General features: G+C 58.0%; 1 protein-coding gene across 10 annotated transcripts in view; it reads left to right on the top strand.

Annotated features, from left to right (window-relative positions):
* The window catches only part of PRKCZ (protein kinase C zeta), a 124,640-nt gene that overhangs the window by 61,241 nt on the left and 46,149 nt on the right, over positions 1 to 17,250 (top strand). For 9 of the 10 annotated variants that reach the window (XM_039473470.2, XM_039473469.2, XM_074379939.1 and 6 more), the window contains one exon: positions 12,619 to 12,704. In XM_039473470.2, the coding sequence (XP_039329404.2) occupies positions 12,619 to 12,704 (86 nt within the window). Of the gene's footprint in view, positions 1 to 11,428; positions 11,448 to 12,618; positions 12,705 to 17,250 lie in introns of those variants that run through there. The other variant, XM_010350337.3, reaches the window with a different exon arrangement.

Consider the following 17,250-nt stretch of genomic DNA (forward strand, 5'->3'; position numbering starts at 1 on the left):
TAAGGGTGCTGTCTGCAGAAACACTTTTTTTCCTTTGTGACGCCCCACCAGCAAATGAGAGAGGTTCTGTTTTATTCCTGTTTGAAAGTTGTTATGAATGGTGTTGAGTTTTTTCAGATGCTCGTTTTCCTTCCTCTATTGACGTGACAGAACGTTTCTCCTTCATTCTGTTAAAACGGCAAGTTCTGTGGATTCACTTTTAACAGTAGACCGATGGCATTCCTTTAACACACCTTGTTTGGCCTTTTTAGACTTTGCTTGATTCTGTTTGCTATTATTTTGTTTGTTGTTTTTGCAACTGTATTTATGAGAGAGATTAGCCTATTATTTCCTTTTTTTTTTTTTTTTTTAATTGAGTTTCACCCTGTCAGCCAGGATGGAGTGCAGTGACGTGATCTTGGCTCATTGCAACCTCTGCCTCCTGGGTTCCAGTGATTCTCCTGCCTTAGACTCCCAAGTAGCTGGGATTACAGGCACCCACCACCATGCCGACTAATTTTTGTATTTTTAGTAGAGACGGGGTTCACCACATTGGCCAGGCTGGTCTTGAACTCCAGACCTTAGGTGATCCACCTGCCTCGGCCTCCAAAAGTGCTGGGATTACAGGCGTGAGGCATGGTACCCGGCCATATTTTCCTTTTGATTGATGCTTTTATCATCACGAAATGTTGCTCTTTAAGGTGAAAAGTGTTATTGTCATTAACATCTGATCTGTATGACGTTAGTGTAGCCACACCAGCTGGAGGGGTGGGTTGAGAGGGGGGAGGAAGGGGACTTAGTGTTTACATGCTGTTTTTTCAGCCTTTTACTTTCTTTTCTCTGTGTTTTAGAAACGGCTCTTATAAGCAGAAGTTGGTTATTTTTAATCTAGTCCGAAAATGGCTGTGTTTAGATGACGTGGCCCGTTTACATTTGACGTCAGGCTGGTGTGTGACGTGGTAGCTCTCTCGTCTCCTGTTGGTCTCATTTGTCCTGTCTGTTCTTTCTTTTGTTCCTCTCCTGCCTTCTTTTGGTTTAATCAAGTGTTTTTATTCCACTTTCTTCCCTTTTATTATTGTGGCTTTGTTAAGTCATACTTTTCTTCGTGTTATTTTAATGGCTACCTTAGAAACTATGAGTCACATCCTTGGAACGCGGCTTAAGTGAATACTTTTACCATTTCCTTCAAAACCTTACAATGGTTTAATTTTTTTTATTTTTTATTTTTTTATTTTATTTTTTTTTGAGTTAGAGTTTTGCTCTTGTTGCCCAGGCTGGAGTGCAGTGGCGCTATCGTGGCTCACTGCAACGTCCACCTCTCATGTTCAAGTGATTCTCCTGCCTTAGCCTCCCAAGTACCTGGGATTACAGGTACCCATCACCATGCCCAACTATTTTTTGTATTTAGAGGCAGGGTTTCACCATATTGGCCAGGTTGGTATCAAACTCCTGGCCTCAAGTGATCTGTCCGCCTTGGCCTCCCAAAGTGCTGGGATTATAGGCATGAGCCACCTCGCCTGGCCTAATTTTTCTTTCTGTATTGTTTGTGCTGTTATTTTATCAGTCTTTGTGCTGTTGTTATTACGCCTGTAAATTCTACATGTATTTCAGACCCACAAACCAAGTGTTGTCTTAAACAGCAGTCCTTCAAATTGACCCCCTGGGTTACCCCTGTGGGCACTCGAGTGTTTCTGCAGGACAGAGCTTACATGGAGACCCTCTTTCTCGCGCCAAGTACAGAACAGGCTTGCTGACAGCTATCTCCCTGTTGTTTGTTTGTCTGGAAAATGTCTTTGGCCTTCTTTCTGGAGGGTATTCTCCACATGGGGTAGAGTTCTGGGTAGGCAGGGGGTTCCTCCCGCGGGTTTCACGTTGTCTGGGGGTGTCTGTCATTCCTTCCAGCCTCACTGCTGCCCTGGGAGGCAGCCTCTGTTTTCTCTGACTCCTGTTAAAAATGTCGTCGTCCCAACAGCAGCCTTGTGAAGGAGAGAGGAAATTGAGAACTTCTCCTAATTGAGGTTTATAGAGCTTTTCAAATCAGGGAGATGATGCCTTTTGTCTGTTTTTGAAAATATCAGCCCTTGACTTTTCTTGTTTTTTGAGACAGAGTTTTGCTCTTGTGGCCCAGGCTGGAGTGCAGTGGCGCAATCTCGGCCCACTGCAACCTCTACCTCCTGGATTCAGGTGATTCTCCTGCCTCGGCCTCCCAAGTGGCTGGGATTACAGGCACTTGCCACCATGAACAGCTAATTCATTTTATATTTATAGTAGAGACAGGGTTTCACCACGTCGGCCAGGCTGGTCTCAAACTCCGGATGATACACCCGCCTGGGCCTCCCAAGTGCCAGCCCTTGACTTTTCAAATATCATCCCGTTCTGTGTCCCCTTGGACCCCCACGCCTCACACCGTCTCACGCACTGCAAGTCTAATGTGCTCTTTTTTCTGGATTCCTTCTGTCTTAGTTTTTTCCCGCTGTGTGCTTCAGTCTGGATTTTTTTCTACTGACATCTCTTATTTCACCCAATCTACTCTTAAATCTACACTTTAAATTATTTTCAATCACTTTGTTTTTTACTTTTAGAATTTCCATTTGATTCTTTTTTTTCTGCCCAGGATGGGAAGTGGCGCCATCTTGGCTCACTGCGGCCTCCATCTTCTGGGTTCAAGCAGTGTTCCTGCCTCAGCCTCCCGAGTAACTGGAATCACAGGCTCACACCGCCATGCCCAGCTAATTTTTACATTTTTGTTAGAGATGAGGTTTTTGCCACGTTGGCCAGGCTGGTCTCGAACTTCTGATGATACACAGGCATGTAATCCCAGCACTTTGGGATTGGGGATTTCTGACCTCGGGTGATCCCGCCTGCCTCAGCCTCCCGAAGTGCTGGCATTACAGGCGTGAGCCACTGCACCTGGCATCGTGGTTCTCGCTTCTGGGGTGGGGATGTCTATCCTGTGTGCGTCTCACGTGCGGAATACGTTCATTACATCCCAGCGGCCTCAGAAGCCTGCACTCCGCCCAGTGTGGCATCGGCAGTCTCTGAACCCGGTGTGGGCGAACCCGGAGGCCCATTTCTCCGGGGGCCAAGTTCCTCCCTGGCCCTGGGCCAGCGTAACCAAGCAGGGCCTGCACTTCCGGGGTCCCGGGCGGAATGCCGTGGACCAAGTGTCTCCCCAGAGTCCACATGTGGAAGCCCTGACCCCCCAGCGTGATGGTATTTGGAGACGAAGCCTTTGGCAGGTAGTTAGGGTCATGGCAGTAGTTAGTTGGGGTCATGGTGGTAGTTAGGGTCACAGTGGTAGCTAGGGTCATGGTAGTTAGGGTCATGGCAGTAGTTAGCATTATAGCAGTAGTTAGTTAGGGCCACAGCAATAGTTAGGGTCATGGTGGTAGTTAGGGTCACGGTAGTAGTTAGTTAGGGTCATGGTGGTAATTAGGATCACGGTGGTAGTTAGGGTCATGGTGGTAGTTAGGGTCATGGTGGTAGTTAGAGTCATGGAGGCAGGTAGTTAGGGTCATGGCAGTAGTTAGGGTCACGGTGGTAGTTAGGGTCATGGCGGCAGTTACGGTGGTAGGGTCATGGTGGTAGTTAGGGTCATGGCGGCAGTTACGGTGGTAGGGTTATGGAGGCAGGTAGTTAGGGTCATGGTGGTAGTTAGTTAGGGTCACAGTGGTAGTTAGGGTCATGGTAGTTATGGTCATGGCAGTAGTTAGCATTATAGCAGTAGTTAGTTAGGGCCACAGCAGTAGTTAGGGTCATGGTGGTAGTTAGGGTCACAACGGTAGGTAGTTAGGGTCACGGTGGTATTAGTTAGGGTCATGGTGGTAGTTAGGGTCATGGTGGCAGTTACAGTGGTAGTTAGGGTCATGGTGGTAGTTAGAGTCACGGTGGTAGTTAGGGTCGTGGTAGTAATTAGGATCACGGCAGTACTTAGGGTCTTGGTAGTAGTTAGGGTCACAGCAGTAGTTAGGGTCATTGCGGTAGTTAGGGTCATGGCAGTAGTTACGGTCATGGTGGTTGTTAGGGTCATGGCGGTAGTTAGGGTCATGGTGGTAGTTAGGATCACGGTGGTAGGTAATTAGGGTCATGGTGGTAGTTAGGATCTCAGTGGTAGGTAGTTAGGGTCATGGTAGTAGTTAGGGCCACAGTGGTAGGTAGTTAGGGTCATGGTGGTAGTTAGGATCACGGTGGTAGGTAGTTAGGATCACGGTGATAGTTAGGATCACGGTGATAGGTAGTTAGGGTCATGGTGGTAGTTAGGGCCACAGCAGTAGTTAGTTAGGGTCATGGTGGTAGTTAGGATCATGGTGGTAGGTAGTTAGGGTCATGGTGGTAGTTAGGATCACGGTGGTAGGTAGTTAGGGTCATGGTGGTAGGTAGTTAGGGTCATGTGGTAGTTAGGATCACGGTGGTAGGTAGTTAGGGTCATGGTGGTAGTTAGGATCACGGTGGTAGGTAGTTAGGGTCATGGTGGTAGGTAGTTAGGGTCATGTGGTAGTTAGGATCACAGTGGTAGGTAGGTAGGGTCATGGTGGTAGTTAGGATCACAGCAGTAGGTAGTTAGGGTCACGGGATAGAGCCCTTGTGGTAGGATAAATTCTACCCTTCTAGGATGAGAGGGTGAGACGCAAGAGAGGGTGAGACGCAAGAGAGGCTGCGCCTGTGCTCTCCCTACCATGTGAGAGCCTGGTGAGCGTGTGGCCGCCATTGGGCAAGGAGAGACCAGCCCTGCAGGTGTTCTCAGCCTGACTCCAGCCGCAGAAACGTGAGAAAGTAAATGCCTGTCACTGAAGCCGCCCGGTCCATGGTAGTTTGTGTGGCGGCTGAGCCGACCGAGGCAGTCGTGGGTCTTGGTTGTCCCGGTGGCCCTGAAGCCTGGTTTTGGCTTCTGTCTCCAGTGGGATGGCCGGCCTGGCTGTCTGTGTGGCCTCTGGAGGGTCAGCGGGTGCCGTGCACGCGGAGCCCAGGGGTGCGTCTCTCTGGCGCCGCCGCCTCTTCAGATGCCTCCAGCACGGTTTTGCACATTTTCCGGCTCTTACGGATTGTTCGTGGGAGGAGGTGGGACTCCCACGAGGTGCGTGGCGTCCCCTCACGGCTCAGTTCCTGGTTCTGAGTTGTTCTGACTCACGGCACGTGCTCGCGTGGCCTTGCCGGTGTGGCTGTGTGCCGGGCCCGTGGGGTCTGTTCTCGGGTAGGGGATGCGGAGCTCAGCAGTGAGGAGCTCGGAGCAGCTTCTTCTTGTTGGCGTTGAAGTGTTTTGTTTGTGTTAGTGAATCCAGAAAAAAAAAAGTCTTCCGTAGAAAGGGGCGGTATTTGGTGTGAATTTCCTTGCAGCTGACTGCTTGGGAGTTGGCATGCATCTTTCCACGAAAACTGAAAATACCGGCCAGGCTCTCAGTGATTTCACAAAACCTTGGTTTATATTACAACAAATTAGGTTGTTCTCCGCAGAACTGACCGTGAGGCCGAACCGTTGGGATGTCACTCCTTCCGCAGACATCTCTCGGGGCACTTTCCTGCATGGCTTCCGCCAGCGTCTGAGGACAGAGGACACCAGAGGAGGCAGGGGCTGGCTTCTTGGGAACCGGATGCTGTGGCCCTTGTCCCGGCCCTACTCCCCTGAGGAGGGAGACGGGGGTCCCTGGGCTGGCCACAAGATGCGGCGTGACCATGGGTCCCTGTGACCTTTGACACGCTCCCAGGGAGCCCAGGAAGCTCGGCGGCCTCTGTGGTGCCCCCCACTTCCTCAGCAGGTGGGCCCGAGTACACAAAGGAGGCTGGAGCCTGGGTGGAGGGCAGCACCAGTTTTCCCCATCAGATTTGCTCAGGGCCCTTCGGGCAGTCCATGTCACAGCGGCTGTCCCTCGGGGGCCCACATGTCCGAGCCAGGACCTCCTCCCATCCATGTGGGGATTCGCTCCCTGGAGGGAGCCACTGGCTGTTTCTCGCCAACAGGTACCACTTCCTTCTCTTTCCACGGAGCACAGTTCCTGTCCCAGGTGTCCATGTTGGCCACTGTGGGAGGGCATCGGGCAGCTGAGTTCCCGCAGGTGGGACTGCCAGGGCCCAGCCTTCAGGATGTGGCCCCGTCCTGAAGGCTGCCGCCCGATCACTCTGTCCAAGGTTGCCTGGGGCAGCGTCACCCAGGGGTCCTGCGGGGGCCTCTCACACAGCATCCAGTACTCGCCTGGTGGGTGCCCGTCATGGCTCCTGCCCCTGCCGGCAGCACGCACCAGAGACTTGGCTGCCAAGGCCTGTCTGCGTCCTCCACGGGCAACTTTTCCTCAGTGAACAAGACTCTATTTTATAGACTTAAAATTTCCAGTTCAAAAACCAAATTCTGCTGGCATTGGTGGCCTTGGCGGGCTGGTCTGCTGGCCTGGGCTGCAGGGGCTGCCTGGCCGGGGTAGTGGCCAGGTGGGTGCTGCCCACAGGTGGTTTGGCTACAGGTGATGGGCAGCTCATCTGCCATGTGTCCATGTGCTGCTGGTGGGTAGCCCAGCTCATTCCCTGGCCTCCCTGGTGTGGGGACCCTGCCCACCCCCTCCCCCCCCAGGCTGATTGTATGTCTCGGTCATCTGGCTGCCCTGGGTCCACAACATCACTGGGGAATGCACTTGTCTGATTGGCTTAGACCCCAGATGGGCAAGCCTCGGGCATCAGAGCCACCCGTGGGGGGCAGCTGCACGCTGTGGCCACGGCCCATGGCTGGGGAATGGCATTGCCCAGCTCCACCACAAGGGGACCTGAGGCTTGGACTGTGAGACTGGCCCAGGCTTGTCACCCGCCCCTCACCTGGGGTCACCTCCCCGAGGGTCGCCACCACCTGGAGCCCCCCTACTGCTGCATCGTCCCAGGGACATGCCCACCCATCCCTCCTGGGACCCGCATCCACCTGCCTGTCCCCTGTATCACCACCACCATGATACTCGTTGTGCCACACCAAATGGCCCTGGCGCTCACAGGGCCAGGCTCTGCCTGTTCCCAGGGGTCTGGGTGTCCCACATGCCTGGATGTGAGAGGACAGAAGTCAGCAGAGCTCGGCCGCCTGTTCGCCCAACTCAGCCTCGGCTGTGCCTCTTCTGTCTCTCAAGTTCTTCTGTGCCGTGTGGTTGCGCTTAGTGGCTTTAGGAAGTAGGAAGTGGTTGCCTCTGTGGGGGCCTGGGCGGTGGCTGCCCGCCCCCGAAACAGACCCTGTGCCCCAGGCAGCCATCCAATCCCCACCACAGCGGTGCCTGAAACCTTTTTCCACATCTGCTTCTATGGCTTTGTGTTATTCTTCAGTCCCCGTTAAAAGCATAGCATGTTCTCCATCGCATTTTCAGCTGGGAAATAGATCCTGGTTAGAAATGGGAAGTTTGAGTTGCAGGCTTGCCATCCGGGCGGGTCCCTCGGAGGGGCTGCGCCTCCACCGCCCCGCCCCCGCTCTGGGGCCACCCGGGTCCTCGGGTGCTCCTCCCTGTGTCTCTTCACCCTCTGGTCTTGCTGGCCCATCCCACCACGCCACGTCCTGTCTCCCACCGCCCTCCGCCCCTCTGGCAGTGCCTGCATGGCCGGCGCTCTCCAGTGCAGAAGGAAGGAAGGACCGATGGTCAGGCAGCTCTGCTGGGGGCGCTCCGGCCGGGAAGGCGGCGGGAACCCTGGTGCAGGGGTAGCCGAGGCTCGGGGGCTCCGCGTCAGTAAACAGGCAAATGGCGTTTTCCTGCCGCTTTTGGTGGATTTTTAGGACTCTGCGTCCGTGTGCCCTGTTGTTCCTGACAGTAGCCTGCCAGGGTGGCCCAGTGCCCACCATAGAGGGCACAGGTCAGTTTGTGGACTGATGGGCAACCAGGCTGAGCCAGGCAAAGTGGGGAGTCCCATCCCAAACCCCGAACTCCAGCGTCTGGGCCATGTGCAGCGCTGGGACACCGTAGCTCTGGACATGCATTTGCGGTCGCTGCTACTCTCATGTCTTGATTTGCCCAGGACATGCTGGCAGGTGACTGTGCTGTGGAGGCCTGGACAGGAAGGCAGGCCGCCCCGTGCTCTGGGAGCTCAGAATCCAGTGGAAGTCTCTGCCCAGGGAAGACGCAGAATCTGGAGGTGGCATTGCCCATTTTACCCGCACCCTTGGTGACAGCTACACCCCGGCTTCTGGGGACCCCGGGTCCCAAGGGTACCTCACTGTCCCGTCTTCCTGGTCACTGTCCTGTGGCATTGCTTTGGGCTGTGCTGGTCACCCCAGTAGCAGGGCCGTGTCCAGGGAACAGGGAGGCCTCAAGTGCCCCCTGACCTGCTGCCAGGGACGCGGCCCCTCCCTTACCGCCCCCACACCCCAGGGCTGTCACCTGTCCCAGCCTGCTGCTCCAAGCTTAGCGTGTTAAAATGTGTTTTCTACGTCTTGACAGCGCGCAAAGCGCGAGATCGCCATGGAAACTGAGCTCCTCAGAATTCCTGTGGCTGTCCTAATTATAGAATCTCAAAGGAACTCACAGAGCCCCTTGAGATTGTCAGAGTTAAGGCTGAAAGAGGGGTAGTGGCCCTTGTGTTCCCCACAATTTTGTTCCCTATTTGCCTCAGTGGAGCCTGGCACCCAGAGAGGTGGCAGGATGGGGTCCCCAGTGGGCATGTGACATTGAGCCAGCTCTGATTCTAGAGCCAGGTCTCTCCTGCCACAGTCAGTGCTCAGCCTGACCCACGCGGCTGTGCCATCCACTGTGTGGGGTGCATTGTGGGAGACCCCAGGCTGTGTCCAGACACACCCCTGAAGGGGCTCCTGCTAACCTGGGCTTGTCTTTGGGACCCTTTTCCACAGAGGTGGCCAGGGGGCTGCGCAGTGCTGGGCCCACAGCCTCCTCGAAGTGGAACCTGGGGGCCAGGGGCTATTCTCAGAGCGTGCTCCCCGGATGGGCTGAGTGCCCGCGTGCCCTTCTTCTTTTCACAGCGCTGACTGTTGCTTAGGTCAGGAATAGGCCTGTCACTTTCCAGACAGAAACCCAAACGCTGAAGATGCGACTGTGACCTTTGAGGGGCAAGGCCTGCCAGGTCCCCCCAGCATCCCCATCTGCAGACCTAGAAAGGCAGAATGGCTGCCAGCCCGTGTGTCCAGGCCCCCTGTACTTGGGGAACCTTCTAGTCAGTTGTCTGAAGTTAGAGAGTTGGGGGGGTTTTCGTGGTTGCTTATTTTGGCAGTTGCAGAATCCCCCCAAAAGGTAGGAATGTGGATTTTTCAAGGAAGGTGCTGCTTTGACTCAGAAGCTAAGGAGGCTCTGAGAGCAGTCTCGCCTTGAGACAAACATCAGGCCAGTCCCAACGGAGGGGCGTCCTGCAGGCACCCGGCCTGCACTCAGAACTGTCACAGCCAGAAAACAAGGGAAGTCTGAGGAATTCACAGAGCAGCAGGGCCGTGAGCCAGGACACGGAGACACGTGGGCTCCCGGACAAGGAAGGACGGGGACACTTGAGTTCGCCCCGGTGGGGACTGGGGACGCCAGGCTGTGTGCTGTGGCCCCTGGGAGAGTTTGTTCACCCTGCTGGGGGCTGCCTGATGAGCCTGGCATCTACTAGGACATCACTGAGTCTCTTTACTGATTGAACCTGAAGGTGTCCAGTTGGCGCATTTTCAGAATTTCCCAGGGGCACTGGGGGTGGGTCCCACGTGTCCTCGTCCGGCCTGCTAGGTACAGAGCTGTGTGTCCGTCCCTCCGCTCCGCCCCTCGGCCATGGCCCCGCCCCTTGGCACCACCCCCAGGCTGTGTGTGTACAGCCCTCTGCTGTCCCCGAGCTGTGCGTCCGGCCCTCGGCTCCGCCCCTGGCTGCGTGTTCGACCCTCGGCTCCGCCCCCGGCTGTGCATCCCACCCTCAGCTCCGCCCCCGGCTGCATGTTCGACCCTCGGCTCCGCCCCCGGCTGTGCATCCCACCCTCAGCTCCGCCCCCGGCTGCATGTTCGACCCTCGGCTCCGCCCCCGGCTGTGCATCCCACCCTCAGCTCCGCCCCCGGCTGCATGTTCGACCCTCGGCTCCGCCCCCGGCTGTGCATCCCACCCTCAGCTCCGCACCCGGATGCATGTTCGTCCCTCGGCTCCGCCCCCAGCTGTGCATCCCGCCTTCGGCTCCGCCCCAGCTGTGCGTGCCGCCTTTGGCTCCGCCCCCCGGCTGTGCGTGCCGCCTTAGGCTCCACCCCTGGCTGTGCGTGCCGCCTTCGGCTCCGCCCCCAAGCTGTGCGTCCCGCCTCCGGCTTCGCCCCCGGCTGTGCGTCCCGCCTTCGGCTCCGCCCCCAGGCCGTGCGTTCCGCCTTCGGCTCCGCCCCCAGGCCGTGCGTTCCGCCTTCGGCTTCGCCCCCGGCTGTGCGTACCGCCTTTGGCTCCGCCCCCAGGTTGTGCGTGCCGCCTTCGGCTCCGCCCCTGGCTGTGCGTGCCGCCTTCAGCTCCGCCCCCGGCTGTGCGTGTCGCTTTCGGCTCCGCCCCCAGGTTGTGCGTGCCGCCTCTGGCTTCGCCCCCGGCTGTGCGTCCCGCCTTCGGCTCCGCCCCCAGGCTGTGCGTTCCGCCTTCGGCTCCGTCCCCAGGCTGTGCGTGCCGCCTTCGGCTCCGTCCCCGGCTGTGCGTGCCGCCTTCGGCTCCGCCCCCCGGCTGTGCGTGCCGCCTTCGGCTCCGCCCCCCGGCTGTGCGTGCCGCCTTCGGCTCCGTCCCCGGCTGTGCGTGCCGCCTTCGGCTCCGCCCCCGACTGTGCGTGCCGCCTTCGGCTCCGCCCCCTGGCTGTGCGTGCCGCCTTCGGCTCCGCCCCCAGGCTGTGCGTTCCGCCTTCGGCTCCGTCCCCAGGCTGTGCGTGCCGCCTTCGGCTCCGTCCCCGGCTGTGCGTGCCGCCTTCGGCTCCGCCCCCCGGCTGTGCGTGCCGCCTTCGGCTCCGCCCCCCGGCTGTGCGTGCCGCCTTCGGCTCCGTCCCCGGCTGTGCGTGCCGCCTTCGGCTCCGTCCCCGGCTGTGCGTGCCGCCTTCGGCTCCGCCCCCGGCTGTGCGTGCCGCCTTCGGCTCCGCCCCCTGGCTGTGCGTGCCGCCTTCGGCTCCGTCCCCGGCTGTGCGTGCCGCCTTCGGCTCCGTCCCCGGCTGTGCGTGCCGCCTTCGGCTCCGCCTCCGGTTGTGCGTGCCGCCTTCGGCTCCGCCCCCTGGCCGTGCGTGCCGCCTTCGGCTCCGCCCCCTGGCCGTGCGTGCCGCCTTCGGCTCCGCCCCCCGGCTGCGCGACCTCGCCTCTGTGGCCCGCAGCGCCTGTCTCCTCCGCTCCACACGGTTCTCTCTTTTCAGAGACGGTTGGCGGGGCACGGGCGCCTCCCGAGGGGACGGTCAGACCTGCGGACACGTGGAGCCGGACCTGCCGTGGGCTGGTCAGGGCAAGACGTCGTGGGCAGAGCCACGTGGGGGCTCACCCGACCTCCTCGGGGCTGACAGTGGCCGCTTCCGGGGCTGCGCCTCGTGCGGAGCCCAGGCCTGGCGCCAGGTGGGTGGAGGGCGGAAGGGGCACAGGCTGCACGGCCCAGCCTGCCCTCCGGTCTCTGCGAGTCGCGCCTGTGTCGCCAGGCCTCTGTCGATGCCGCCCTGTGCCCGGGGCGTCGGGACCCCTGCTGCGGAGGGCCACGTGGGCCTAGTGCCCCCGCGCGCCCGAGGACCGGCGACTTCGGGTTTCGCGCTGAATCTCCCGTTTAGAGGAAGAGGAGCAGGTTTCCCCTCCGTGTGACCTGGTTCCAGCGGTTTCCAGCCAGAGCTAGTCATTCGCTTGTTTTAAAAACATTCCCTTGCAGTTTACACTTCGGTGTGTTCGTGGCACTCTCATTCGGGTCATGAAAGTCGCTTTTATGATGGAATTTTATAAAAGCACAAAGCCGCCCGTTGTATGTGTTTCTGAAGATTCTGTTTACACGCACATTCGTTTCAAAGTGTTTTGGAGGCGCGAAGGGAGACCCGGTTACAAGCAGGGACGAGACCAGCCTTCTGGTTACGCGCTTTTCGGAAGCAGCGCGGTCCGCGTGGGCCGACTGTCAGATGCGGGTTAGAACGGTGATGTTTCTGGTAACTTGCGAATGGAAACGAGTAGGCAGTGGGGCTTGGCTCTCCTGCCCTGAGATTTATTAGGTTAAAGGAAACCTGACTGGGGAGCCCGGGCCTCGCGCCGCCTGAGTCTGGCGAGTTGCTGAAGTCAGCGGCGCTCTGTGTCTTAGGCTGGCTCAGGCCCCAGCTTGCCGTCCACTCTCCCTCCTCTGACAGTCATGTGTAAATATCGAGGCCCATTTGAACTGTCCCTGTGTAGAAAAAAGGCCTGTTTTTCTTGGGGCCGCCTGGGGAGAAGGGGGGTGGAGAGGAAAACAGGCGGAGGGCATACGGGCCAGCCTGTGCTGGCCTGGGGCGACTTCACGGTTCCGCAGTCAGTGAGCCGCCGTAAGGACCCCAGCTCCGTCCTCACCTGGGCCACTGTCCGCAGCCACTGAGGCCATGACACCGTGAGGATCATGTGAGGAGAGGCAGAGAGAGGCCCCTGGAGGCCGTCGTTCCAGCCCTGCCTTCCCAGCCTGGGAGGACGTTTCGGCCACCACCGAGTGGCCTGTCCCGGCGGCACCCTGTGTGGGCTTGTGGCCGAGACCTGTTTCTTTATGCCTTTCTCTTGTCCCTTCCAGAATCCATCTACCGCCGGGGAGCCAGAAGATGGAGAAAGCTGTACCGTGCCAACGGCCATCTCTTCCAAGCCAAGCGCTTTAACAGGGTGAGTGTCCTGGGGCTGGTCCCTCAAGGGGCCTTTTGTTACCTTTAAAAGCAGAGAGAGAGGAGGGGAGGCACGTCCTGCTGAGCCCAGGCTGGGCTCTTTTTGGTGCCTGAGGGCAGGGTTACAGAAATGCTTTCTCTGGTGCAGGATGGGGCCTTGGCTAGGGCTGTCTGAGGCGGGAAGTGCCCTCTGGGCCTTTCCCTGCATGGAGGCTGCCCAGTGAATGGCGTCTGCGTCTGCCTGGCTGTGTGACTCTTACCAGGGCTCAGAGCACAGTCACTGGCCTGAGGCCCCAGCCTGCCTGCATCCAGAGTAGGGTGGCCACACTCCACATGAAGTGCCAGGTACATGTTCCTGGCTGCACACAGGGTTTCCTGTCGGCGGCAAGGGTCTCCGGGAGCCCCGGAAGCTCCTTCAGCCGCCATCCCTGCTTGGCCCTCTGTCTTTCAACCGGCCACCCACAGGGGCCCTTTACGTAGGATGCTTAGGTGACTTCCCTTATTCCTCGTCGTGCTGTTTTTCTAGTTCCTACTGAATGGGTGATTCAGATGCTTTTGTAATTGTTCCATTTCACAGTGGAAGGCGAGGTGTCTGTGGTGCCTTGCTGTCGTTGGAGTTTGTCCCACACGGGGACTGACTTGGGGGTGCGTGGAAGTGTACAGGGCCTGTCCCCACTGTGGGATTCCACACAGAGCACCCCACGGCCCCTCACATGCCACCGCCCAGTCAGCCCTGTGCCTCCTGCAGTCTGTCCCCATGACAGGCGGCTGCCAGCCCAGCCGTCTCCAGCCCAGTGAGGCACTGAGGCTGCTGCGTGCTGGTTCAGTCCCAGCCTCGCTGCTTCCTCTGTCTCCACCCCACCCTCCCTATGCTCAGTGGCAGGAGGGTTCACGGACATGTCGCTGTGAGAGAGCTTCGTGGAGGCTGCCCGGTTGTCAGGAGTGGTGGCCCTGGGGTTACCTTTGCATTCCACGCCCACCTGCCACGTGGTCTCACATGTCAGCCTCCACTGGGCATCTGGCCCCTCCATCTCCCGGAGTGCCCTCAGGTCACCTGCCCCTCTTTCTACTCCCATGGTCAGCCCTCTAGACTACCAGGCAGTTCTGTGCATGTGAGCCACGCCTCCCCACTGTTTGTGCGGTCCCCATCATGTGGCAAGAGTGGGTCTGGACTCCATCCCTCTTTGGGCTGACCCAGGCAGAGATGCACGATGAGCTCCTGAGTGACTGAAGTGGAGTGTGGAGGGAACTAGCCTCCAGGAGATGAGCAGGCCGGTGCTGGGAAGGCCTCGGCATTGCCCGGAGAGCCGAGAGGACTTCCTGGAGGAGGAGGCATCTGATCACACTGCCCGGGAGGTCAGTGCAGAGGAGATGCCCGTAGTACCAAGAGTGTGGCAGGCACGGGAGAGTTCTGCCAGTGTCCAGGAGGCCCTGAGGATGAGGTTGGGGACACCAGCATGTGAAGAGCCTAGGTGGCTGTGTGCTTAGGGCAAGTGGGTGTGGGTGAACAGGCAGCCTGGCCCAGGCTGGCACTCAGGAGAGTGTGGCTGGAGGTGGCCACATTGGGGGTGTCTGTGGAGAATAGTACCAGGGAGGGTTGCAGCATGGAGATCTGTCGGCACCCCAGTCCACCCTGGCCGCCTTCTCTGAGGACACACAGTGTGAGCTTCCCAGGGCTGCAGAACAGAGCACCACTAACTGGCGGCTTAAATCACAGAAACTTGCCGTCCAGCAGTTGGGGGCCAGAAGTCCGGGGCAAAGGTACCTTTATTAGTCAGGGCTCTCCAGAGGGACAGAAGCGATGGGATGGGTATACGTGAAAGGAGTTTATTGGGGAGACAAGGCGAAGTCCCACGATAGGCTGTCTGGCAGGCTGGGGAAGAAGGAAGTCAGCGGTGGCTCATTCCGAGTCCAAAAGCCTCAAAAGCAGGGAAGTCAACACTGCAGGCCCCAGAACACCCCAGCAAACCACTGGTGTAAGTCCCAGAGTCCAGACGCTGAAGAACCTGCAGTCTGACGTCCAAGGGCAGGACGCATGGCAGGAAGCATCCAGCACAGGGGAACCGTGAGAGCCGGAGACTCAGCAGGCCGCTCCTCCCGCCCGCTTCCGCGTGCTCCTGCTTCAGGAGAGTGTGGCTGGAGGTGGCCACACTTCTAGCCCCCAACTGTGACTAGACGGTGCCCACCCACACTGAGGGTGGGTCTTGCTGTTCCAGTCCACTGACTCAAATGTCAGTCTCCTGGTGGCACCCTCAGACACACCTGGAAGCAGTATGTCACCAGTTCTCTAGGTGACATTACCCACCACGGTGCCACAGCACTGCGAGCTCCTTCCCCCACAACCTCTGGGATCTGCACACAGCATTGTTCCCAGGCTTACAGAGAAACCACTCAGCCTCCTCCTGTTGCACGTGGCCTGAGTGAACCCTGCCCACCCAGTGACACGGGCCAGGGCTCCAGGCAGCGCAGGGTGCTGGCCTTTGATCGAGCAGCTTTTAGGAGAAAAGTCTGTTCTGCCGATGGCCGGTGCAGACCATAAGTGACTCTCCCCACTGCCAGGAGCAAAAGCTTTTCTTTCTGGACACTGGAGAAGTGGGTGGCAGGTGGACCCACCGCAGCCCTGCTCTGCTGTGGAAGTGCAGCCCTCCCGGGCGCATGGACAAGCCAGTTTCACAAACACAGAGGCTGGGGCGACATGGGGCAAAAGCCTGCAGCAGGGAGGGCAGCTGCCCTGCGGCTCAGCCCGCCCCGTTCCCCTCGATTGTGCCCGGGCTCTGATCTCCCCTCCTGCCAGTGATGTTCTCTGCCCAGACCTCAGAGCTGCTCCGTGTGGCGCTCACTTCGTGTTAATTGCAGGACCGCTCAGATCACCTCCACTGTCACTTAAAAGGGGCATTTCAGGAGGGACGCGTTCGGTTTTGTGTGAATCAGCAAGACTTAAAGGGGAACAAGCACCCGGGAGGACTTTTCCATGCCCTTTGTTGGTGAGCTGAGGATGAAAGAGTGGGTGTCAGTCGCTTGGGACTGGGGCTCCCTGCCTGGGTCTTTGTATGGACTTGAAATGACTGTCCTTGGACCATAGAAGGAAGCGCTCAGTGGGGAGCCAAAGGCAGAGAGCCAGCGAGGCTCTGGAGGCGGAGGTGAGGAGGGGCTGCCTCCTCCCTGTGAGGGACGGTGCTGGGGGACAGGGAAGCCCACTCAGTGGGACAGAGCTGCTGGGTCGGAGCTGGCCCTGGGCTCCTGGGGCCGGGCACGTCCTGTAGAGGAGGTGGGAGGGGATCCCCCAGTAAATCCTGAGGAGGCAATTGGTTAATTATTGGCCCCAGAACGGGGTGCGGAGCGGGGAGGTGGGCAGAAATCCAGGCTGCTGGCTCCCATCACGGTAAACCTGCATGTGGATTGAAGTTAAAAAAAATTGGGCCCGGCAAGGTGGCTCACACCTATAATCACAAAACTTTGGGTGGCCGAGGTGAGTGGATCGCTTAAAGCCAGGAGTTCGAGATCCACCTGGCCAGCATGGTGAAACCCCATCTCCACTACAAATACGGAAGTTAGTTGTGGTGCTGTGTGCCTGTAATCCCAGCTCCTCAGGAGTCTGATGCAGGAGAATCGCTTGAACCCAGGCGGTGAGGGTTACAGTGAGCTGACATTGTGCCGCTGGGTGACAGAGTGAGACTACGTCTCAAATAAACAAAAGATAAACCTAGAAGCCGCACAGATCTCTGCAGCAGAACTTGGCAGTGAGGGCCAGAGGGTCTCACTCAGCCACACGGACCTCTCGATTTTTTTACTTTCCAAATTATGTCCAAAAAAACTCACAGGAAAAGTGTTTGTAGCACGTAAAACCCAGAAGAGATCCGAGCAACTCACACTTCGGATTGAAGAGCTCGTACACAAGGGCTTTGGTGGATGCTGGGACTGAGGAGCTGAGCACGGGTGTGAGCGACTGATGAAAGAAGACCGATGGTTTATAGATGAGGACAGCTTGACCACAGGTGACCGAGGAAACACATGACGTTTCCTCTGTCAGTATCGAAGATGTTACAAGTAATTAAAGCCTAGGGTTGCTGTCATGGGGTCTGCCAACCCTGGGGATGTGAGGTAGACACGGACCCTACTCTCTGGAAATCACACAGGAAATGTGCGGCCTCTCTTCAAAGAAATCGCTCGTCATTGGGAGATTTGTGTTTGGGGAAGATCAGCTCAGCGTTGTTTTTACAAGCAAGAGTGGGAATCGTGTCTGGAGTTAACTGCTCCCTTTGCTGTGAACAAACCACTCCATCATGTGAGGTATAAACCATGGTGGACCACGTCTCTGAGCTGTGGCTGCTGGAGAGCCGCCTCTGCTGGTGGCACACAGGCCACGAGTGCCACAGGGACAGCTCTGCTGGTGGCACACAGGCCACGAGTGGTGGCCCAGAGAGTGGTAGCACAGAGAGCCCTCTCTGCTGGTGGCACACAGGCCACGAGTGCCACAGTGCCACAGCTGGATGGGCGGCCCAGGACTTTGGCCTTTACCATGAGTGGACAGAGGAGTGACCACTTGG

The sequence above is a fragment of the Saimiri boliviensis genome, chromosome 11 (genome assembly GCF_048565385.1).
Source record: "Saimiri boliviensis isolate mSaiBol1 chromosome 11, mSaiBol1.pri, whole genome shotgun sequence".
Taxonomy (NCBI): Eukaryota; Metazoa; Chordata; class Mammalia; order Primates; family Cebidae; genus Saimiri; species Saimiri boliviensis.